This window comes from Bufo bufo, chromosome 11, assembly GCF_905171765.1.
Source record: "Bufo bufo chromosome 11, aBufBuf1.1, whole genome shotgun sequence".
Lineage (NCBI taxonomy): Eukaryota > Metazoa > Chordata > Amphibia > Anura > Bufonidae > Bufo > Bufo bufo.
The window spans coordinates 35,893,489-35,917,951 of NC_053399.1; the positions used below are offsets into that span (position 1 = coordinate 35,893,489).

The 24,463-nt window shown below is 46.7% G+C and overlaps 1 protein-coding gene across 1 annotated transcript in view; it reads left to right on the top strand.

The window, feature by feature from the left end:
- Positions 1-3,949: 3,949 nt before the first annotated feature.
- Positions 3,950-24,463, top strand: part of MAPKBP1 (mitogen-activated protein kinase binding protein 1) — a 154,273-nt gene continuing 133,759 nt past the window's right edge. The window contains 2 exon segments of the mRNA XM_040410984.1: positions 3,950-4,054; positions 10,174-10,526. Coding sequence (XP_040266918.1) covers positions 10,407-10,526 — 120 coding nt within the window. The 5' untranslated portion in view covers positions 3,950-4,054; positions 10,174-10,406.

A 24,463-nucleotide genomic window follows, 5' to 3' on the forward strand; every position in this document is an offset into this window, starting at 1 on the left:
AGAAGTGAATGGGACGGCTTAGGTGTAATTACACCTGATCACAGCGCGCGTACGAACAGCTGATCGGCGGGGGGTGCTGATGTGATATTGATGACCTATCCTGACCATAGGTCATCAATATAAATAAAGCGGTCAACTCCTTTAAGAATAAATTGCTAGCAGTTTGTGATGAAGGTCCAGATGGCTGTTACTAGTTGGGTGGGGGATGTTCCTGCACAGTCTGACATTATCCAATCAGTACTGCCAGTGTCTGACTGTATAGGGACACACCTCAACAGGTAACACCCATCTGGACCTTCACTGCAAACTGCTAGTAATTCATTCATTACATAGCTGATGAGGTTGAAAGAATACAATCCAACCTATAATCCTACTGTGTTGATCCAGAGGAAGGAAAAACCCCCTATGAGATGGTTGGCACTACCCCGTATTAGGGGGAAAATTCCTTTCAGACTCCAAATGTGGCAATCAGAATGAATCCCTCCAGCCCTGCACTAGACATAACGCAGTGGGGGTCATTTACTAAGACCATTGACTTGAATGCGTCCACGATCCGCAAAATATGACAAAAGATAGGACATGTCTTATCTTTTGTGGTGCGGAGGCACGGACCCGAAATCCTACAAAGCGCTTCCGTGGGCTTCCGATCCGTGCCTCCTCATCGCAATAGATAGATTTCCTCCGTAGCAAATAAATACTTGCCCCTGCCACTTCTAAAAGGGCTATCCCTGTTTTACCAAATAAGAAAGTCATATCTAGAGATGAGCGAATTTCATATTTGGAAATTGGTTCACACTTCGTTTACTGGTAAAAGGTGAATTGCGTTATGGATTCCGTTACCACGGACCATAACACAATTCTATAACGGAATGCCTTTAGAGGCATTCCGTCATAATAGAAGTCTATGGCTTGCATAACGGATCCGTCCGGAGAGGACTCCCCTGCATAACGGAAATGGGAAGGATCTGTTTTGCAGCCCATAGACTTCTATTATGACGGAATGAATAACGGAATGCCTCTAAAGACATTCCGTTATGCATTCCGTCATAGAATTGCGTTATGGTCCGTGGTAATCCATAACGCAATTCACCTTTTACCAGTAAACAAAGCGTGAACGAATTTCAAAATATATATATGTCCTTGCAGGTTTTTTTTCTGTAGTCTGTGGATGAGATTTGGAAAATGTCATCCACTTTGCTGCTACTGGAAATGACTGGCTTCAGCAGTGACGTGCTGCTTGTGGCTATATCACTGCTGAAGCCAGTCATTGGCTTCAGTGGAGCATGTGACCATGTCCATGCAGTACCAGATGAAAACAGTGCGGGGACTGGAAGATGGAGGCAGGAGCGGCGGGGAGCAGGTTAGGCTAGTTTCACATATGCAATAAGAGCTCCAGAGAACGCCCTGCCGAGATCTCTGGACCGGACCGGAATGCCCGGCGGCTCCATTGACTATAATGGGGTCCAGTAGAGTTCTGCATGCAGCCTGCCGGATCAGCAGGGGGGCTAGCAGGATGGCCACCACTCTACACCACTGGAGCAAGGGCTCTGCTTTTACCACATAGCTGGGAGTCTCTGGACCTGACAAGTTATCCCTGCGTGGGGGTCCTACTGCTGGGGCCCCCACTGATCACAAGGGCAGTGACCCCCAAAATAAATTGATCGGCAGGTTGAGCATTCGCAGTGCTGCTACTCTCTACGGGAGAGTTCTGGAGAGAGCAGAGTAGAGGGGGCAGCTATTTCCGGAACTCCCATAGAGGTCTGCCGCTCCATTCATTTTGGGGGGTCCCCGTTCTTGTGATCAGTGGAATCCCCAGTGGTAGGACCCCCAGTTATCTTGTAGTTATCCCCTATGCTGTGGACACAACTGGAATACCCCTTTAAGAGACTCTGGACCTAGCACGTATGGGGGTAGCAGTTATGGGGGCACCCACTTTTTGCACCTTTTTATACCAGCTTAGGCCTCATGCACACGACCGTTGTGTGCATCCGCGTCCGTTACGTCATTTTTCACAGTTTAGCGGAGGTCCCATTCATTTCTATGGAGCTGTGAAAAAAAACTGATAGTCCTCCGTTTTTTCTCCGCATCCGTGATTCCAGTCCGTCAAAAAAATATAACCTGTCCTATTCTTGTCAGTGGAAAACGGAGGACGGACCCATTCAAGTCAATGGGTCCGTCAAAAAAAAAAACGGATGCACAACTGGTATGTCATCCGTGTCCGCGTCCGTTTTTTTTCTACAAGACCTTGGTGCAATAAAATGACACTTTTCATTAACCTTCCTTTTTTTCCCCATCAGACAAAAAAAAAGGAAGACACAAGGAAACACAACTGAAGCCAAATCACTGACAGTGAAAAAACACGGTCGTGTGCATGAGGCCTTATAATAATGCATTCTGAGTGGAGAGCAATCCGTTCAGGACGCATCAGGATGTCTTCAGTTCAGTCACTGTACGGTTTTTGGACGGAGAAAATACCGCAGCATGCAAAACACACACGGATGTGTGAATGGACCCTTAGGCCTATTGCACACGACCGTATGGCTTTTTCAGTGTTTTGCGATCCGTTTTTCACGGATCCGTTGTTCCGTTTTTTGTTTCCGTTGTGTTTCCGTTTCTGTTCCGTTTTTCCGTATGGCATATACAGTATACAGTAATTACATAGATAAAATTGGGCTGGGCATAACATTTTCAATAGATGATTCAGCAAAAAACGGAACGGAAACGGAAGACATACGGATGCATTTCCGTATGTGTTCCGTTTTTTTGCGGACCCATTGACTTGAATGGAGCCACGGACTGTGATTTGCGGGCAATAATAGGACATGTTCTATGTTAAAACGGAACGGAAAAAACGGAAATACGGAAACGGAATGCATACGTTTTTTTTGCGGACCCATTGAAATGAATGGTTCCGTATACGGACCGTATACGGAACGCAAAAAACGTCCAGTAAACGGGAAAAAAAAACGTCCGTGTGCAATAGGCCTTAGAGTTCTGGAAAAACGGATCCGGTTTTCCGGTCTGCGCATGCACAGAACTTTAAAAATTTGAAAAAGATAAATACCGGATCCGTTTTTCCGGATGACAACGGAGAGACGGATCCGGTATTGCAATACATTTGTGAGACGGATCCGTCTACAAATGGTATCCGTTTGCAAACAGATTGCCGGAGACGGAACTGCCGGCCAGAATCCAGCAACGCTACTGTGAACGTGGCCTGAGCCACCGCCAACCCCTGATGTGTGAACAAACCCATTAAAAGTCAATGGGTACGTGTGCTGTCCACGGAGAACACGGACAGAACACGTCTGTGGTCCACTGAAGTGTGAACGAGCTCTTATAGTCAGTGAGCCAGCGCTCATGTCTTTTTCTTTCTGCTTTTTGCACTAGACTCGTCTACAAAAAAAACGTACAGGACACGGACGCCGTCCCATTAGGTCTTGTGCACACGACCACATTCTGTGTCCGTGTCCGATTCAGTATATTTTTTTTTTGGGCGGATTGTACACGCACCGCAAAACACTTAAAAACGGCCGTGTGCATGAGGTCTTATAAAACCGTGTTTTTAGCAGACGGAACACGGATGCGTTTTACATCACACGTCTGAATAAAGCCTCTTCTCTTATGGGGGCAAGGTGTGGCATTCAGCTGTCATGTTGGAAGGCTCCAAATATTTCCAAACGCATAAGAACCGCACGGACTGAGAACTCAATGCCTGAGGCGTGTATTTCCAAACGCATGAGAACCGCACGGACTGAGCCCCCCGCACAAACGTTGTGTGGCATGAACTGATAGTAAGTAGCTCCAAATATTTCCAAACGCATGAGAACCGCACGGACTGAGCCCCCCGCACAGGCGCACACCCTGTCAGGGAGGATTTCTCTCCCCATTGTGTCTCCGTCTGCCTGCTCATATCGGCGCACACATAAATCCACGCTTGGCCCCGGCCGGCTTCCGTAGTCTCCAGCTCCCTCCTCCCTGACTGCAGCCTGAGGAGAGGAATCAATCAGCGCTCAGGCAGCGGCGGCTGGACACAGGCACCGAGCAGCAGGAGGTAAGTGTGTGCGGGCACGGGGAGCGGGACGTGTGCGGTACCGAGGCGGGCTGGGGTGAAGTGTGTGTGAATAGCGGCTCTTGTGTACGCTGCGTTATTACCGTGCGCTGGAATGTATTGTTCACCTTCTAACTGTGTGCGTTTAATGTGGAGGGTGACAGCAGACTTTTACCTCAGGCTGCGGTTACACTCGCGACTTCTGCCTGACAGTTATTGTTTTCACCTCCCCTCCTGTACATGGCCGAGATTATTCTGGACGTGGCCCCTTTAAGTTATTAAAGGCATTGGCCTCCTCTGAGGGTAGAGCGCCCCCCACAGTGACATGGCGTAGTTCTGCATTACATGGCTGGACCATTGGCTTCTATAGGCAGAATTCAGTAATATTAGCCGGTGGCCCATCAGAAAGGAGTCGCCGGTGGGGAATTGTCCAGAATATTAATTGTCTGAGTTATTATAACCTACCAGGTGCCTATTACAGGGGGTCATGACCCGACTTTTCTGTGGCCCTGCCTGGTGACAGTCTGTATCACGGCACGTCCAGTCTGTGGGGGTCCGGCCACTGAGACCACCCTGTGCCCTTACTAGAAGTGTGATAGGCTGTGACTGGAGCGAGTCCTCCCTGCCACAGTAGATGTGGGGGAGAGGGTGATCGGTGTGGGGGGGGGTACCACTTTAATAACTGTGATTGTAATAAATGAAATAATATAATAATGAATATAACAGAACAGTAACGGCGTTCACCAAGTGCCCAATATAAGCCCTGGTGCTCACAGTCAGTTATGTGTTTACCACAGGGGATAGCGGTTGTACGTTTACATAGGGAAAGACAATGCAAATATGTCTTCAGTTCTGTAGAGATTGGGGGGGGGGGGGGGAAGAGAAAACAAGATACCTTTAAAGCTTCGATGCGACAGGATGCTGTTCTGTTTCATCCTGTCGCCATTTACTGCTATTGTTCAAAAAGCAGGATCCTTCTGGATCCTGTTCCCCCATTTCTAGAGATCACGTCTGTGGATTGTAGGAATACCTCCTTTAAAAAGGCATCTGTCAGCAGTTTTGTACCTATGACACTGGCTGACCTGTTACATGTGGCACTCGGCAGCTGAAGGCATCTGTGCTGGCACCATGTTCATATGTGCCCGCAGTGCTGAGAATTTTTAAAAAAATAATATATGCAAATTAGCCTCTAGGAGCAACGGGGGCGTTACCGTTACACCTAGAGGCTCTGTTCTCTCTGCACTCTCCACTTTGACAGGGCGAGGCAGTGGAAACGTCATCATACCCGGCCATGACTTCAGATTTCGTGGCAGTTGCAGTGAAGGCGGAGCCTCTAGGTGTAAGGGCAACGCCCCCGTTGCTCCTAGAGGCTCATTTGCATATATTAAAACATCATTTTTCTCAGCAATGCGGGCACATATGAACATGGGACCAACACGGATGTCTTCAGCTGCCAAGTGCACATGTAACAGGTCAGCCAGTGTCATAGGGACAAAACTGCTGACAGATGCCTTTTTGAAGAGGTATTCCTACAATCCACAGGGTCGGTAATAAGGGTCCAGTCACATGATCTCTGGAAAGGGAGGCCCTGAATAGGGCAGTGGGCCGGGGGAAGATAGCCCAGCACTATGCTCCGCTATCTTTGTTAGTCCTTAGGCTCTGAATGGAGAGGCCGCACCTTACCTCCACCTCCTCACTGCAGCCATGAAGACAGTTGTATCAGTGGAGACAGATGATAAATATTGATAGTGGAAATACCCCTTTAATGGTTAATTTTCCCATCACTCTCTTTTTAACACACTTAGAACCAGCCCTGTACCTCACATGGATCCAGAGATCTCCCCATTCATTGCTCCAATTGCTCTGCTAGATTTATTCCAAGCTGGCGGCTCAGGGGGCGTGTCCTTTCCACTGGAGGAAACTGAGCATGTGCGTCCACCTCAGTGAGCAGGACAGAGAAATTAGAAAAGAGCAAACAGCAGGTGGCGCCATACAGATAGAGTACAGTGAATAGCTCAGCGGCTATACTAAATGTTCAATTACATGCAATTACAAAAGTATTCAGATCCGGGTGCTGGTTTGAAACCCCCCCCTCCTCCTCCTCCTCCTCAAAAAAAAAAAGCCCAACAGGATGAAAAACATGGTGTGAACCTAGCCCTACTTCCATCATACCCTGGGACAGGTGACTGCCATTAGCACGGTAGCGATCAGCTCGCTATGTGGAACTGAATTTCGCGGTCCCTGATGGGTCTCGGCATGCAGCGCTTATACCCAGTAGGAACGCATTCGTCACGCCTGAAAGTAAAAGTCGATGCTTGAGAAGAGACCAGTCTGATGGCTTAATTTGAAACGCGTTGTCTTGTAGAAGTTGTGTATCTTCCTCCTATGCTCCAGTAGCTTTTATAGGTCGGCGCAGTTTATATAGGGTTAATGCAGAACACACTATATAGCGGTACGTAGTGTTTGTACAGTGCTGTGTACACACGCATTGCCTGGACGGTATGTACACAGGGTCATGGGGAATGCACAGGCTGCCGCATTGTGTCCTATCAATACTCACGTGTCAGAGAACAAAGAGGAGGGTGAATGATCCTCTTAATATTCATGACTTACCAGGACCCTCGGCAAGTGACGGCGGAGACGGCCGCCTTGTTATCAGGGATGTCCGAGGTCAGGTTTCTCGTGTCGGATGATACACGGAGGGGATCCGTTTCAGCCGTGCAGGTCTCTCAGGTTACTATAGTACTTCTAGGCCTCTTTCACACAAATGTGTGATGGCCGTGTCCGTGCGGCGGACCGCATATTGTGGTCCGCAATGCACCGGCACCGACCATGGGCCAGCTGCATGCAGATTGCGGGGTCCGCGATCCGTCTGTTCCGCAAACGGGAACCTTTAACGGGTTGTTCAACACTTTACAAGTCATGGCCTATTCTGATCAGGGGGGTCTGACACCCCTCACACCAGTGACTTGGTGCCAGAACTGTACAGAACAGAAGTGTATTGGAGCAGCAGTGCAGTATCCGGCGCTGTACACAATGGACAGCGCTGCGCAGTACAGGCGCCAACCTCCTGCTCTGGAGATACCGCTGAGACTTAGGCTACTTTCACACTAGCGTTTTTTTGAGGATCCGTCATGGATCTGCAAAAACGCTTCCGTTACAATAATACAACCGTCTGCATCCATCGTGAACAGATCCGTTTGTGTTATCTTTACCATAGCCATGACAGATCCGTCTTGAACACCATTGAAAGTCAATGGAGGACGGATCCATTTTCTATTGTGTCAGTGAAAACGGATCCGTCCCCATTGACTTACATTGTGTCAGGACGGATCCGTTTGGCTCCGCTTCGTCAGGTGGACAGAAAAACGCTGCAGGCAACATTTTGGTGTCCGCCTCCAGAGCGGAATGGAGACTGAACGGAGCCAGACTGACGCATTCTGAGCGAATCCTTTTCCATTCAGAATGCATTAGGGCTAAACTGATCCGTTCTGGACCGCCTGTGAGAGCCCTGAACGGATCTCGCAAACGGAAAGCCAAAACACCAGTGTGAAAGTAGCCTGAATCGCTCCATTCAACTCTATGGGGCTGCTGGAGATAGCGGAATACAGTGCTTGGCTATTATCGCTCCGATAGAGATGAACAGAGCAGCAGTGCCCATGCCCGGCCCATTAAGGGGAACCCACCATCCAGATACTCCTCATTTAACTATGTGCGTTACCTTATTTCCAGCATGTTGTCCCCAACGGTGCTGCTGTTCTCGTTTTTGTGAGGAAATCCACTTTATTCCCCGCATCCTCGGAGTCATGGCCGCTGCGCCCAGGTCCTGCCTTCTGACCCTTGATTGATATTTTAAGAGCTGTGGCAACATCATCCCCTCGCCTCTCCATATCTCGTGCACATCTCGTGCAGCCGCACTCTTTTTTTTTTTCCTCCAGGGCGCCTGTGAAACTAGGTGTACTGCTTCTGGCTCTAGTGCCAGACAAGGGGACGGTGCTCGCCTGGATGGTTTGCGCTCATCCAGGACGAAGAGAGGACCCGGGGTGCATTATCCGTTTTGTCTGGCGCATGTGCAGAGGAGCTATACACCCAGCTTTACCGTGCAAGTGCCCTGTTGGCGATACGGAGAGGGGATGATGTTGTCACAGCTCTGAAATGGCAATCAAGGGGCAGGGTTTGGGCACAGCGACCATGACTCGGTGGATGTGAGAGCCAGCCTTCTTGACTTGAAAGTGCTCATTATCATATGACGAGAGCGCAGAATTAAGTGGACTCTCTGAAATGAAAAGCACAAAACAGAGAAGCTGTACCGTAAGGTAATGCGTATAGTAAATATGGAATATCTCGATGACAGGTTAGCTTTAAGTTTGGGGTGCCTGTGGGGTACAGGGCCGCCTTTCGAGTGGTTGTGGGGCTCCCTACAGTAGGACCCCCACTAATCTAATAGTTATACCCTCTCCTGTAGAAAGGATGTGACAACCTGAAATTATCGGAATACCCCTTTTTAAAGAGGACCTTTCGTGGTTTTATATTAATTGAGATAAATGCCTTTATTTGCGGGGTACCGCTGATGCTGCCACCCTGCCTGATAATTTTTTATTTTTTTTTAAATACCGCTCCTGTAGCCCCCTGTAGTTTTCCCGCTCAGTATGCTAATACTGAGAATCGGTACAGGGAGGAGGAGGAGACGCCAGGGTTTCTCAATGGGCGTCTCCTTCTCCCTGGCTGTGACGCTCTCCGCTGTGATTGGATCGCGGCAAAGCCAGGGAGGAGACGACGCCCATTGAGAAACCCTGGCGTCTCCTCCTCCTCCCTGTACCGATTCTCAGTATTGGCATACGGAGCGCAAAAAATACAGGGGGGCACAGGAGCGGTATTTTAAACAAAATCAGGCAGGGTGGCAGCATCAGCATCAGTGGTACCCCGCAAGTAAAGGTATTTATCTCAATTAATACAAAACCATGCCCTGCAGGGATATTGGACGGGGATGGCCAACTTAATCAATAAAATATACAGTGCTAATTATAGACTAGATCCCAGATTGTATCTACTTGGTATGTTGGATGCGGACAATTTACAGCCGACTCTTACAGGATTCTATTAATCCCAACTGTATCAGGCACGCAAAACTCTTGCTGCTAAGTGGATACAGCCGCTTCCCCCGAACATTACTGAATTCATTGCAAGAATGAATACGATTATAAGGTTGGAGAGGGGAGTATATATGAAACGTAACTGTCTTTCAAAATTTGACAATATCTGGGGCCCTTGGATAGACCGGGTGTCTGCAGCCCTTGGCTGACTGCAGAATAGCCTAAGGATTTTCTCGGGCTAAGGCCGAATGCACGCGGCCGTGAGCGGTCCGTGGTATCCCGGCCTGGATTCCTGCAGACAGCAGGAGCGCACGGAGTCATTGGTTGCTATAACGCTGTGCGCTTCATGCCGCCGCTGCACTACAGTAATACACTGGTATAGATCATACGAGTGTATTACTGTAGTGCAGCGGCGGCATGAAGCGCACGGCGTTATAGCAACCAATGACTCCGTGCGCTCCTGCTGTCAGCAGGAATCCAGGCCGGGATACCACGGACCGCTCACGGCCGCGTGCATTCGGCCTAACTTTGGGGGAGGTGAGAGAGGTTGATTGAGAGTATTCTGTCTTTATCCTCTTTGCACTATGTTGAATATAATACAGGATGCAAGGAATTTTGTAACGTGATGAAATGTTTATTTTGTACAAAACCAATAAAAATTTATCTGATAAAAAAAACTAAAAAATACAAAACCATGAAAGGTCCTCTTAATACCTAGGCAGCCTTGCCATTCAGGGTCATGGTGAAGTTGGGTGAGCGTCTCTATGTGTAGAGTATTTTAGGTGGACTTCCCCTTTAAAGAGTGGGTTACGGTATTAGTTCACTTGCTGCTTTGTGGTGTGCCCAGCACATGACTGCATTGTAGACTTGTCTGCGGGTATATACTGCATTCATTTACAGACTAGAATTGTTGCTGTGAAGCTCGGCCTCCCATGGTTCGTGCGAGTGCACAGTACACTGCCAGCCCTGCACCGCCATACATTCCCCGCTCAGCCCTTCTAACGCCTTCTGCTCTCTCTCTTATTTCAGGTTGCCTGTGAGAAGGATCTGACAGCGATTCCCTCCACCCTGCCCATCCTCCTCCTGGTAACAAAAGCCAGCAATATGGGGAGTCACACTGGCATCAGCAGCACATGCTGACGGGCACAGCGGCCCTGTGCCTGAACCGTCTGCACGATGTGACAATGCAGTGGGACTGATTGTCTGGTGCCTGGAAGGAAAGTGCACGTTATATTTTTTAACTTATTTTTAGACCCAAAATTATGGCTACAGTAGAAGCTGGAAGCACCATTACCAGTCGCCTGAAAAATCTGCTCCGCTCACCTTCCATAAAGCTGAGGAGACACAAGCCTGGGGCCAGGAAGGAAGATATTGGTAGCAAGGTGGGTATATGAAGGATGGCTTGTGTGTGTAACATTTTATATACCTGTGTGTGTGTGTGTGTGTGTGTGTGTGTGTATGATTTGTTTATTATTTGTTTTATTTTTATTTTTTATTTTATTTTTTTGTTATGTTTTACTAATTGCTGTCTACTATTATTTTACATGGTATATTGTCTGTTTGGGTTCAGTCACATGCTTTTCCCCTAAAACTACCCAATAATGTGTGGTTTTTTTAATATACTATTTTTCTGGTACTTCTACTTCTACTTTAGTATGCTTTATATACTATGTTGGACATCTGTTATTAATTAATTAATTTTGAAATATAGAGTTTCATTTTTCAATGAGAATGCTGGGTTTGCATTACTGATATTATAGGCACCCAGCTTTCCTAGAGCCCTGAATATCAAAGCAGACTTGACATTCAGAACTGTAGAAAGGATGGAGAACGCCCTCTGTCGCTGTGGCCATATTGGTTTTGCTTTCTAAGAAACAAACCCTGAGAAATAGCTGAATGTTTAGGAGACGAGGACGCCGCAGACTTTTCCTGCTGCAGATTTCACAATAAGGGCTCATTTACACAGCTGTAGTTTCATGTCCACATCTGATCCGTATTTTTTGCAGATAGAATGCAGACCCATTCATTTCAATGGGGCCGTAAAAGATGCGGACAGCACACTGTGCGGTATCTGCATCCGCATGTCCGTTCTGCCGCAAAAAAAAAAATAGAACATCTCCTGTTCTTGTCTGTTTTGTGGCCACAAGGGTAGGACATTTCCACAGAAGTTTAAAAATAAATGGCGGCATACACTTGGCCAGGATCCATGATTTGCGACTGCAAAACGCTTATGGCCGTGTTCATGAGAGCTACGCGGCAATGTATTGTGACCAGTTGCAATGTAAAAGTTGGATTTTTAGTCACGGGTCTCAACTCGCTCACAACTTTACCGTTATAGACCACAATGCAAGTTTTGTCCGCCTGCAACTTTTCAGCATTTTTGGTTTTGTGTTTTACAGCCAAATTATACCTCTAGAATTGTCGCGCTACAGCAAGTTGCAGACAAATCGCCCTGTACCTCACATGGATCCAGAGATCTCCCCATTCATTGCTGCAAATACTCTGCTAGATTTATTGCATGCTGGCATCTCAGGGGATGCACTCTCAGGGGCATGTCCTTTCTGCTGCAGCTGGTGGTAGTTGAAGACTGGAACTGAGCATGTATGTCAACTGCAGTGACAGAGAATTTAGAAAAATGGCAAACAGCAGGTGGCGCTATACATATAGAGTACAGTGAATAATTCAGTGACTATAATACATTTTTAATTACATGCAATTACAAAAGGATTCAGATCCGGGTGCTGGTTTGAAAACTAGAATCTTCTTTTTTTGTGGGACAACCTGTTTAAAGGGGTTGTCAGCTGTTAATATTAATGACCCATCGTCAGAAAAGGTCCTCAGTGTCTGTCTGATTGGTCGGGGACCGGCACCCCCGCTGATCAGCTGTTTGACGAGGACTTGGCGCTCCCAACTTCATCCTCCTCCTTAGGCTACATTCACACGACCATATCTGTTCCACATCCACAAAAAATACGGATGACGTCCATTTGGCATCCGCATTGTAGTCCACATTCTATCGGCAAATAAAAGGGAATGCATGAGGCCTTAGGCCTCTTGCACACGACTGTATGGCCTTTTCAGTATTTTGCGGTCTGCAAAAAACGGATCTGCAAAAAATACGGATGATGCCCGTGTGCATTCAGTTTTTTGCGGAACGGAACAGCTGGCCCCTGATAGAACAGTCCTATCCTTGTCCGTTATGCGGACAATAATAGGACATGTTCTATCTTTGAACGGAAATACGGAAACGGAAGGCATTCGGAGTACCTTCTGTCTTTTTTTGCGAATCTATGAAATTAATGGTTCCGTATACGGAACGCAAAAAAACTAAACGGAAGAAGAAAACGTTCGTGTGCAAGAGGCCTTAGACTGCGCTTCGTCTCAGGATTGCAGTGTAATGACGGTACTCGCTCAAGTGAATGGAGGGAGTACTTGTAATGATGCTCCACCACTTGCATGAAGCGCCGATTTCCCGTCTCACAGCTGATTGGCAGGGCTGCCGGGTGTCGGACGACCGCTGATATTGATGAACTATCCTGATGATAGATCATCATTGTTAATGGCTGAACAACCCCCTTTAAGTCGGCACAAATTAATTGGGAAAACCATATAAATAGGACTGTCTGCCATGTTCCAGGAAACAGCGCCCCATTTGTCTCTAGTCTGTCTGGTATTGCAGCTCAGTCTCCACTATATGAACTTGGCTGAGCGACCAAAGTTTTGCTTTATTTTTTTTTAATAGGTGGGCACCAATGTTTTTCCTAATTTCCTTTAATGACTATTGAGCGATACTTTCTGTTTTTACGAGTAAACATCTCCCATACGGTCGCCTGTCTTAAAATTGTTTTTCATTCTGTGTGCGGTTGATTGAAGCTGGACACAGATGGACAGATGCCTCGCAGACGTTGACTGTGGATGGGACGTCTGCCCATCGCTGTGCCAGTCGGACTTCCAGCAGAGGTACCAGCCTGAGTGATCAGTAAACAGCAGCTTGGTTCATCGGCGGGAGAGCGCGGCAGCCGCTGTTAATTGGCACCCATAGAAATCAGTGGGCTATCTGTGTGTTGTTGGAGGAAGTGGATCCTCTCCGGTAGCAGCCCTCCTTTCTACATAAGAGGGGGCTCGAGTCAGCGTCCTGCACTCTAATAACACATCATGCGTGTTATAACCAGACACTTAATGATGGAGTGGGCTATTGTACACCCCGAACTGATATAGCAGAGGTTTGGTTGTGTAAATGGCATTGCTATAATGTGCTGTGTGAGTGTGAAGACCGGACACGTGTAGTTCCCGTGTGTGTAATCTATAGCCCCGTGCTCAGTATGCAGTGCTATATAGCCCGTAACGCCCATGATTACATAATACTGATTTTTAAAGGTAAGGGATCCTTATGGAGCAATTTTTTATTTTATTTTTATTTCAATCTTGCACTCTACTCCTTTTGGGGCTAAAAATATATTTTTCAGTTGGTATTTATTAAAAACTTGAAGAAGTTTTCTCTGTACATCGGTCAGGTTTTTGTGTATTTGCAGAGTAGCCGGCTATCTATTGACACTGAGTCCTGTCAAAGACCGCTTTGTAGCCCTTATCTCTGCACTTCTAATGGCTCCTACACACTGAATATAGGCCAGTTCTTATCAAACTGATAGGAATATGTTTAAAGGAATGGAAAATGATGACCTACGATAGGTCATCAATTCCAGATCGGCGGGGCACCCCCGCCGATCATCAGTTTCAAGAAGCCGCCGTACTCACCGGATCGTGCAGCCAGCTCCCACTACATAGTATAGCAGATAGCAGGCTGAGCGGCAACTAGGCCACGTGGCCCATGTACGGTGATGTCACATGGCCTAGGAAGAGTGTGCGGCACTCACAGAACGCCGGCCTCTTCTAACCGCTAATCGGTGGGTGTCCTGAGGATAGCTCATCAATATTAAATACTGGATAACCCCTTTAAATAAGAGTTTATGAACTGTCAGGAGCTCAGAGATGAGGGCTACAGACTGAGCCGTGTGTGTGTGTAAACAGAAAGTACGGTGACCCACCGCCGTCACCACCACAAAGCCTTGACGTGTACAACGCCTAGAAGTGTGTATATGTATCGGTAATGTGGCGGTGTATCTTGGATGACGTTTTCCACTAGGTCCACATGATAATGACTGTGACAGTCCAGGTTTTGTCTGGTGTGCATACAACTAGATGGCGGAAGTTTGCATGTGACGCCCATGGGCCACCACTGCAAAATAACATTGTCAACATTTACCAGCCGATGGATGCCAAGCACTGTGTGAACATAGCTTCTGTCTTCTTCTTTTATACCGGCTGCCTTCAGGACTCGGCATTGTTTGCACACCACCTTGCTAGTGTCCTACCGTGCCCATTGCATAACTCTTCCGATTTGATATTCAGGACTCTGGGAAAGCTGGGTGACGACTAATGAAGTCCTATTTGCTTTCCTAAAGCCCAGCATGCCAAACCTGCCCCCGTTATACAGGAGTTTCATCCACCTTTTTACTTTATTACTATGGAAGAATGCCATTCAGGACTGAGGGAAAGCTTGGTGAGCTGTACTGGTGCCACATTAGGTGTTTTTTTTTTTTTCTGGATTTCCCGTAAATTTATACTGATAGGATAATGTATGGCGGTACAGAAAAACATAAATATTTCCTGTAAGTTGAGGCATCCATTATCTATTATCACGTTGTTTATGAGTTTTGGGTCTGGTATTCCTATATAGCAGGCATCCTCAAACTGCAGCCCTCCAGCTGTTGCAAAACTACAACTCCCAGATGCTCGAAACAGCCTACAGGTAATCCGCCTACAGCAGGCATTGTGGGAGTTGTAGGGCCGCAGTTTGAGGATGCCTGCTATATAGGCTCTTTTACACTAGATGGTGTTTAGCTCTTCTTTTACATGCTTTATGGTTGCTCAATCAGTGCAGAAATTGCAGTGTGTGGTTCATTTGAGGTCACCTCACATAAATGTCATTAAACTACCCGGTGTGATGGGAGTGAGAGCAGCGCAGAGGACGACTACAAAGACTCCCGTGTTTACTCTGTCACCAGACGCTGCAGCCAGTCTTTATACTGCCACGCTGAGGCCTTTACCGCCTGTCACCTGCTATGGCAGCTCCACACTGGTGCCAACATACAGCCGTATAGAAGGGGATGTCCCCCAGAATAAATATATACAGAAGCCTTAAAAAACTTGATGTCTCTCCAGCCGCAGTAAATGGAGGTCCTAGAGGGAATCTCCTGCTCGGATATGCCGGACCACAGAGTCGCTAAGTATAAATTCACATGTGACATATTTGTTTGTGTCCTTCTTAAAGGGGATTGCTCATCTCGGACATTAATTGCTGATGGGTAGGATATCCGTAGGGGGTCTCGCCTCCAGGACTTGCTCCTTTCTCCAGAACCTGGCCTCCAAAATAAAGGGAAGAGAGCACCGCGCAGACACCTTGTGCTCTCCATTCATCACTATGGGAGTTCAAAAGATGGTCATGACCGGAGGGTGGCCACTCTGGGACCCGCACCTATCTGACATTGAGGGCATATCCTAGTGATGAGACAATACCTTTAACATTCAAAGGCTGAAGACCTGTCCTGGTTATAACTATTGACACGGATGTGCGCCAAGTACCTGTGTCTGCAGCACCTGATTGGGGCAGGTTGTTATCCTCTGAACGTACAATGACTTTCACTGGCAGCAAGCAGTGATCTTGAACATATCTTTGAATTATACAGTGATGATCGTTTTACAGTCACTCAGACGTCGGGACCCTCTCGACATTATATGAAGATGACGACTTGCATAATACGGTTATTGGCCAAAAAGGGTCTAATGATGATCTTCTCCCCACACTTGGTGGCCACCACTTATCTCCTGGTGTAATGTCCTACCCTGGTTTTCCCTTATGTTTCATCACATGGACAGCTTTTAGAGCAGCACATAAGCAAGTGTCCTCACAGAACTTGTCAGACGGCGTGACTGTCACATGCTCCGTAGATCCCAATCTACACCCGGTCTAACTGCATCATAATATTTGCACAGTCTTCCTTTTCCTTTAAAGAACTCGTGCTCCACAAGGTATCTCCACATCTGCACATGAAGCAGCCTCGTGACTTTTGCAAATTCCAATTTAATTCTGCAGACGACTCAGACTCGTCCACACACAGCTGCATTCAGTTAAAAGACGGCATCATGGCAGACTTGTCTTGGTTGAGGTGTGCTGTCCACGTGAAGGCAGCGGTTTTGTTGATGCTTTCCTTTTAAGAGGTAGGCTGTGGACCTGTTCTCCACCGCAGTCCTCGTTAATACCTCCACCGATGGGATGTAGCCCCAACATTGCAAACTGACTAGGATCGGTCTGGGAGTCATCCCATCTTCTGCAGATGTACATGGCCTCCTCAGCATCTTCAGCCTTGGCGTTCTTTGCACGTTCTTCTGAGTTTTGCAGGGTCTTTCTCGCCTCTTCTCAAGGCCTCGATTAAAGTGATGCTCTGGTCTTGTGGAAAATGGCTTTTGGGAGATATTTTACAGGTCAGTGGGCAATGAAAAAAAGCCGTACATGGCATTCAGGCAAATTCACAACGACTTCAAGTAGGCAGCTTGGATTTCTCTCGTCATCAGCGCGGCGCTTGGGCACGGTGACATGTACTAGAACGGGATCAGCAACCTTCAGCACTCCAGCTGCTGTGAAACTACAAATCCAGCATGCATACTTGCACAGTGCTCTCCATAGAAGTGAATGAAGCATTCTGGAAGTGTAGTTTCAGAACAGCTGGAGGTTGCTGATCCCTGCACTAGAGATGAGGAGGGGGGGAGGGGCCCATAACCTATGCCTGCAATGTGGGAGGGGCCCATAACTATGCCTGCAATTGTGGGAGGGGCCCATAACTATGCCTGCAATTGTGGGAGGGGCCCATAACTATGCCTGCAATTGTGGGAGGGGGCCATAACTATGCCTGCAATTGTGGAGAGGGCCCATAACTATGCCTGCAATTGTGGGAGGGGCCCATAACTATGCCTGCAATTGTGGGAGGGGCCCATAAACTATGCCTGCAATTGTGGAGGGGCCATAAACTATGCCTGCAATTGTGGGAGGGTCCTGAGCTTTAGCTATCCCCGTCCCTCTGCAGTACTCATGGGTGAAGTAGCACCATTACCTTGCTGTTTCCTAAAGATGATTATATAAAAAAAATATATATATATTAATTTTATCTCCTTGTTGCATGTAAATATTGAAAATATTCTTCTGCTGTCCAAATCTCCCTCACATCAGTTTTAAAGACCAGCAGGATCAACCCTATTGAACCAGACATACTGTCTATCATGGTTCAGAGATGTTACTGAGACAATAAACACTTTAAGGCTACATCACATGACTAGGTGTTTTGCTGTCTGCAAAACACTGATCCGCAAAAAAATAAGTATTGCTTCAGTTTTTTTATTTTTTGTTTTTTTGGGATCCATTGTAACAATGCCTGTCCTTGTCTGCTAAATGGACAAGAATAGGACATGGTTTAAATTTTTGTGGGGCTACGGAACGGACATATGGATGCGAATAAAGTTGTACCAGGTATCGAAGTTTCCCCCTGTGCCGCTGCCAGCAATGGACTGATAGCAGGGAGGAGCAGGGGAGGGACTGTGGCCACTGAGCCACCAATGATTATAATTAACACATTAATTTAACTGTAGGCAGCAGGTGTTGGCAGCGTTATCACATACCCGGCATCTGCCTTTTTTAACATGGCGCTCCGATCCCCAGCAATCAACCCCTCAGGTGCGGCACCTGCTGCCTGCACTTAAATTAATGTGTTAAATATATTCATTGGTGGCGCAAGTATAACTATTATAATCATCGGTGGCCACAGGTGCCCTCCCTATTATATTCATTGATGGCAGTGGCCACAGGGTCCCCTCCTCCTCATTGGTGGCAGTGGCAGCTTCCGATCGGAGCCCAGCAGTGTAATCACGGGGGCTCCAATCAGTTACCATGGCAGCCAGGACGCTACTGAAGCCCTGGCTGCATGGTAAGCTCCCTGCTGCTGTGTGCACTATGCACAGGGCAGCAGGGAGAGTGTGCAGTCCTGTTCACCCTAATAGAGCCCATAAGGGGCTAAGAGTTAGTAACTAAAAAGTAAAAAAAAAAAAACACCAAAATACTAAGTTTAAATCGCCCTTTCCCAATTTTACATATAAATATATAAACAATAAAAAAATAATTACATATCGCCACGCCCGAAAGATGTGAAATGATATAAAAAAAATCTCTTATGCGGTGAAAGCCATAACAGAAAAAATGAGAAAAACACCTCGTCTCCCGCGCTCCCCCCCCCCCCCGTTTTTTTTTTTTTTTTTACTGGTGGTATCGTTTTAATGCACAGAATCAGCCCTGCCAGTATGCCTTGTTTTAATGGGTTGATCCTGATGACAGGTAACCATATTGTAGGATGAACGTTCTATAATGCTCCATTGTTTCTACACTGATACATAGATATAGTTCTATAAATGTTTCCTGCATTTGCTCTGTCTTATGGGGGCTCATTAGCTGTATATACAGGGGCAGTCATGGCATCCTGGGGCCCAGGCAATGTTATTCTCGGAGCCCACTGCCTCATCTTCGGGAGAGGGTGGTTTCTACATATCTACATGTTGTAAAGACCACCACAGTGTGTGTGTATGTATGTGTGTATTATATATATATGTATGTGTTATATATATGTATGTGTATATATATGTATGTGTAATATATATATATATATTATATATATATATATTTATATATATATATATATATCATCATTATGGTATAGAGGGCTCATTCACACCTCCGTAGTGCAGAGCTCTAGTCTACAAGTTGCGGTTCGTCTCTGATCATCCTTCCGTTTTTATGATTATACTTAAAATGTAGTATTTTTCTTTGTCAGTGATGGGTGCAGTAACATCGCTGTTTTACGTGCTCTGTGTATTTAATAGTCCTTACTGCGTTGCTATGTTTGCTAAGAAAATGCAAAACGCGTCGGGTGCTTCTCGAGCTGCGTTGTTTGAGCTTGCCTCGTACAAACCTCCGTACACAGCCTTATCTAGGTAGATTTTACTGGAGCTGATGAATGGCCCAAAGAATGTGGTTGCTGTGAGACAGTGACTATCCCTTTAACTGACTCTTTGGCTCATGTCTTACACTCTCTCTTTGGTTATTGTGCGCAGGCAAATAAACTATGGCCTCTGCTTTACAACACAGTTTTAGTAAAAATGTATAGTTTCCACCTGTAAAGGACAAGGGTCTTACTAGGTGGAAATTAGATTTATTGGGGTAAAGGGGGTTTTGCATAAAAAAAAAGTGAGTCATTTCAGTGTCAGTGCTCACTGCCTGTTTCTGTTGATAGGCTGCAGCAATGATATCTCATCAACACTATATGACCGCTGCGCCAGTCACTGGCCTCCGCGATGCTGCTGGCATGTACAGCTAAAGGCCGATTGGCTGCAGCTGTCACGTGCCGCTATGGCGCGTCATTGCTCCAGGAAATCAAAGAAGGCAAGCGGAGGCACTGCAGGATCGACCCTGGTGTGGTGGCTGGATTTAAAGGGAACCTGTCACATTGAACATGGTTGTCTGAGCTGCAGACAGAATGTTATAGAGCAGATTGATGTATAGTTGTATGGCAGGATTCAGTATAACTATGTGCTCAGCTCCTCCTGCTCTATAACCTTCTGTTGTCAGCTCAGACACCACCTGTTACTGTGACAGGTTCCCTTTAAGGAGCACTCTGGTTTTAACAGGTTGTCTCCTATCCACAGGATTTTCTGACTGCTGAACACCTACTTTTGTCAGATACGTGCGGGTCCCATGTCTGGGACCTGTTCTATCTCCAGAACTGGACCCCTGAAGTGAATGAGGAGCAGCCGTGCATGCACCGACACCCTCCATTCACTGCTATGGGAGTTTTGGAAATGGCAAGTGCTTGCTTCCATAGCGGTGGCCAATGCATGCACTTTCTGGAGCAGGTTCCAGAGGTGGGACCTGCATCTATCTGACATTGATGGGAAATCCTAGCGATATGCCCTTTAAAACGGCATTGATGGTCTTGGCAAAGTAACCTTCGTTTCAGGTCATCCTGATTGCTGATCGACTGAAGGATGCATCCAGTCGTTGATCCAATATGGTGGATCACTTTGGGCCAGTCTGCCATATTTAACTATTGGATGTCTTAAAGCATCCCCTAAATTACCCTTGTAAAACCTTCTGTCTCCGTACATCTTCAAACCATCTAAATATGTTGACTACATAAACTTTTTATTTTTATTTTTTTATTCATTTTTATATTTGTTTAGGCTGAGGGATGCTGGCAGTAAGTGGAGAAGAGCCCGGGTATGTGTATGTTTTGGCTCCTTCTTGCTGTGCCCAGGACTCCCTCTACACCCTCAGATAAGAGGACGCTGCTTTCTTTCTTGGATGGTAGAATAAATATCTGCAGGATTTCTGGCAGCTCTTCCTACAGACGTTCCAGGTCCAGCATAAACATTACGCTACACAAGTGGATCTGACTGCTTTATAGGGATAATGTTTTTATCAGGCCTCATGCACACGACCGTTGTTTGGGTCCGGGTCCGAGACACACTTTTTTTGTGGCTTGGATGCGGACCCATTCACTTCAATGCGGACAGCACACTTCCGTTGCTGCGTTCCGTGGCCTGCAAAAAAAAGAAGAGCATTGAGTGTTTTTTATACTGAGGACTTATCCTCAAGATAGGTCATCAGTATCTGATCAGTGTACCCAAATAGGGGGTTGTCTGAGTGTTTTATACCGATGACCTATCCTGAGGATAGATCATCAATCTGATCGGTGAGGGTCAGACTCCTGAGACCCCCGCCGATCAGCTATTTAAAGAGGTTGTGGCGCTTTTTAGGGAGTTCCTCTTCCTAGGCCAGTGACGTCCTGTTCATTGGTCTCATGGCTTAGGCGCAGCTCGGCCCTATTGAAGTGAATGGGGCTGAGCGTGATGCCAAGCACAGCAGGTATCTAATGGACGGCGCTGTGTTTGGTGACCTGTGGGCCTCTCAAAAAGCTGATCTGCAGGGTTAACGAAAGTCAGACCCTTGCTGATCAGTCTGTTGACCTATCCTGACGATGGGTCAACATCAGCACAAAACACTCGGATAACCCCTTTAAGGTGGCATTCCGATTATGTGATGATAGGGGGAACTATTAGATTGGATGGGCCAAAAGGACTATATTTTTAGAGAATATGGCACCTGCCTTCATCATCATGATGATGATGATGATGAACCTATCCTCCATACAAGGGCTTCTCCTTGCCTTGTTTGCCTGCTGTACATTACACAGAGTACATAAGCTCATGTCCCTGACCTTTTTGGATGGCCGCAAGTTTGATGCCGATGCCCTTCTTCCTATGAAGGGTCATGTAAAAGTCTGTTAATTTTACTAGGTTAGGGGTCAGCGACCTCCGGAACTACAGCTGTTGTGAAAACTACAACTCCCAGAATGCTTCATTCACTTTAGTGGAATATGAGACTTTGTAAGAAAAAAATAAATTCCGCTAACTTGGGCCAAAAAAATATCTGAATGGAGCCTTACAGAGGGGTGATCAATGACAGGGGGGTGATCAATGACAGGGGGGTTGATCAATGACAGGGGGGTTGATCAATGACAGGGGGGCGTGATCAGGGAGTCTATATGGGGTGATCACCACAGTCATTGATCACGCCCCTGTAAGGCTTCATTCAGACGTCCGGATGCGTTTTGCGGATCCGATCCATCTTATCAGTGCATCCGTAAAAATCATGCGGACATCTGAATGGAGCTTTACAGGGGGTAATCAATGACAGGGGGGTGATCAGGGAGTCTATATGGGAGTGATCACCACAGTCATTGATCATGCCCCTGTAAGGCTTCATTCAGACGTCCGGATGCGTTTTTTGCGGAATCGGATCCATCTATCAGTGCATCCGTTAAAAATCATGCGGACATCTGAATGGAGCTTTACAGGGGGTGATCAGGGAGTCTATATGGGGGTGATCACCACAGTCATTGATCACGCCTGTAAGGCTTCATTCAGACGTCCGGATGCGTTTTGCGATCCGATCCATCTATCAGTGGATCCGTAAAAAAACATCATGCGGACGTCTGAATGGAGCTTACAGGGGGTTGATCAATGACAGGGGTGTAATCAATGGACAGGGGGGTGATCAGGGAGTCTATATGGGGTGATAACCACAGTCATTGATCACGCCCCTGTAAGGCTTCATTCAGACGTCCGGATGCGTTTTGCGGATCCGATCCATCTATCAGTGGATCCGTAAAAATCTGCGGACATCTGAATGGAGCTTTACAGGGGGGTAATCAATGCAGGGGGTGATCAATGACAGGGGGGTGATCAGGGAGTCTACAGTGGGGGAAATAATTATTTGACCCCCATGATTTTGTAAGTTGTCCAATGACAAAGAATGAAAAGTCTCAGAACAGTATCATTTCAATGGTAGGTTTACTTGTAACAGTGGCAGATAGCACATCAAAAGGAAAATCGAAAAAATAACTTTAAATAAAAGATAGCAACTGATTTGCATTTCATTGAGTGAAATAAGTATTTGAACCCCTACCAACCATTAAGAGTTCTGGCTCCCACAGAGTGGTTAGACACTTCTACTCAATTAGTCACCCTCATTAAGGACACTGTCTTAACTAGTCACCTGTATAAAAGACACCTGTCCACAGAATCAATCAATCAAGCAGACTCCAAACTCTCCAACATGGGAAAGACCAAAGAGCTGTCCAAGGATGTCAGAGACAAAATTGTAGACCTGCACAAGGCTGGAATGGGCTACAAAACCATTAGCAAGAAGCTGGGAGAGAAGGTGACACTGTGGTGCGATTGTTCGAAAATGGAAGGAGCACAAAATGACCATCAATCGACCTCGCTCTGGGGCTCCACGCAAGATCTCACCTCGTGGGGTGTCAATGGTTCTGAGAAAGGTGAAAAAGCATCTAGAACTACACGGGAGGAGTTAGTTAATGACCTCAAATTAGGCAGGGACCACAGTCACCAAGAAAACCATTGGAAACACATTGCACCGCAATGGATTAAAATCCTGCAGGGCTCGCAAGGTCCCCTGCTCAGGAAGGCACATGTGCAGGCCCGTCTGAAGTTTGCCAATGAACACCTGAATGATTCAGAGAGTGACTGGGAGAAGGATGCTGTGGTCTGATGAGACCAAAATAGAGCTCTTTGGCATTAACTCAACTCGCTGTGTTTGGAGGAAGAAAAATGCTGCCTATGACCCCCAAAACACCGTCCCCACCGGTCAAGCATGGGGGTGGAAACATTTTGCTTTGGGGGTGTTTTTCCGCTAAGGGCACAGGACAACTTATTCGCATAAACGGGAAAAATGGACGGAGCCATGGATCGTGAAATCCTGAGCGACAACCTCCTCCCTCTGCCAGGAACTGAAAATGGGTCGTGGATGGGTGTTCCAGCACGACAATGACCCAAAACATACAGCAAAGGCAACAAAGGAGTGGCTCAAGAAGAAGCACATTAAGGTCATGGAGTGGCCTAGTCAGTCTACGGACCTTAATCCAATCGAAACCTTATGGAGGGAGCTCAAGCTCAGAGTTGCCCAGAGACAGCCTCGAAACCTTAGGGATTTAGAGATGATCTGCCAAAGAGGAGTGGACCAACATTCCTCCTAAAATGTGCGCAAACAAGGTCATCAATTACAAGAAACGTTTGACCTCTGTGCTTGCAAACAAGGGTTTTTCCACCAAGTATTAAGTCTTTTTTTGTTAGAGGGTTCAAATACTTATTTCACTCAATGAAATGCAAATCAGTTGCTATCTTTTTATTTAAAGTTATTTTTCGATTTTCCTTTTGATGTGCTATCTGCCAATGTTACAATAAACCTACCATTGAAATGATACTGTTCTGAGACTTTTCATTTCTTTGTCATTGGACAAACTTACAAAATCAGTGAGGGGTCAAATAATTATTTCCCCCACTGTATATGGGGTGATCAGGGGCTAATAAGGGGTTAATAAGTGACGGGGGGGGGGGGGGGGGGGGTGTAGTGTAGTGTAGTGTAGTGGTGCTTGTGGGACTTTACTGAGCTACCTGTGTCCTCTGGTGGTCGATCCAAACAAATGGGACCACCAGAGGACCAGGTAGCAGGTATATTAGATGCTGTTATCAAAACAGCGTCTAATATACCTGTTAGGGGTTAAAAAAAACACATCTCCAGCCTGCCAGCGAACGATCGCCGCTGGCAGGCTGGAGATCAACTCTCTTACCTTCCGTTCCT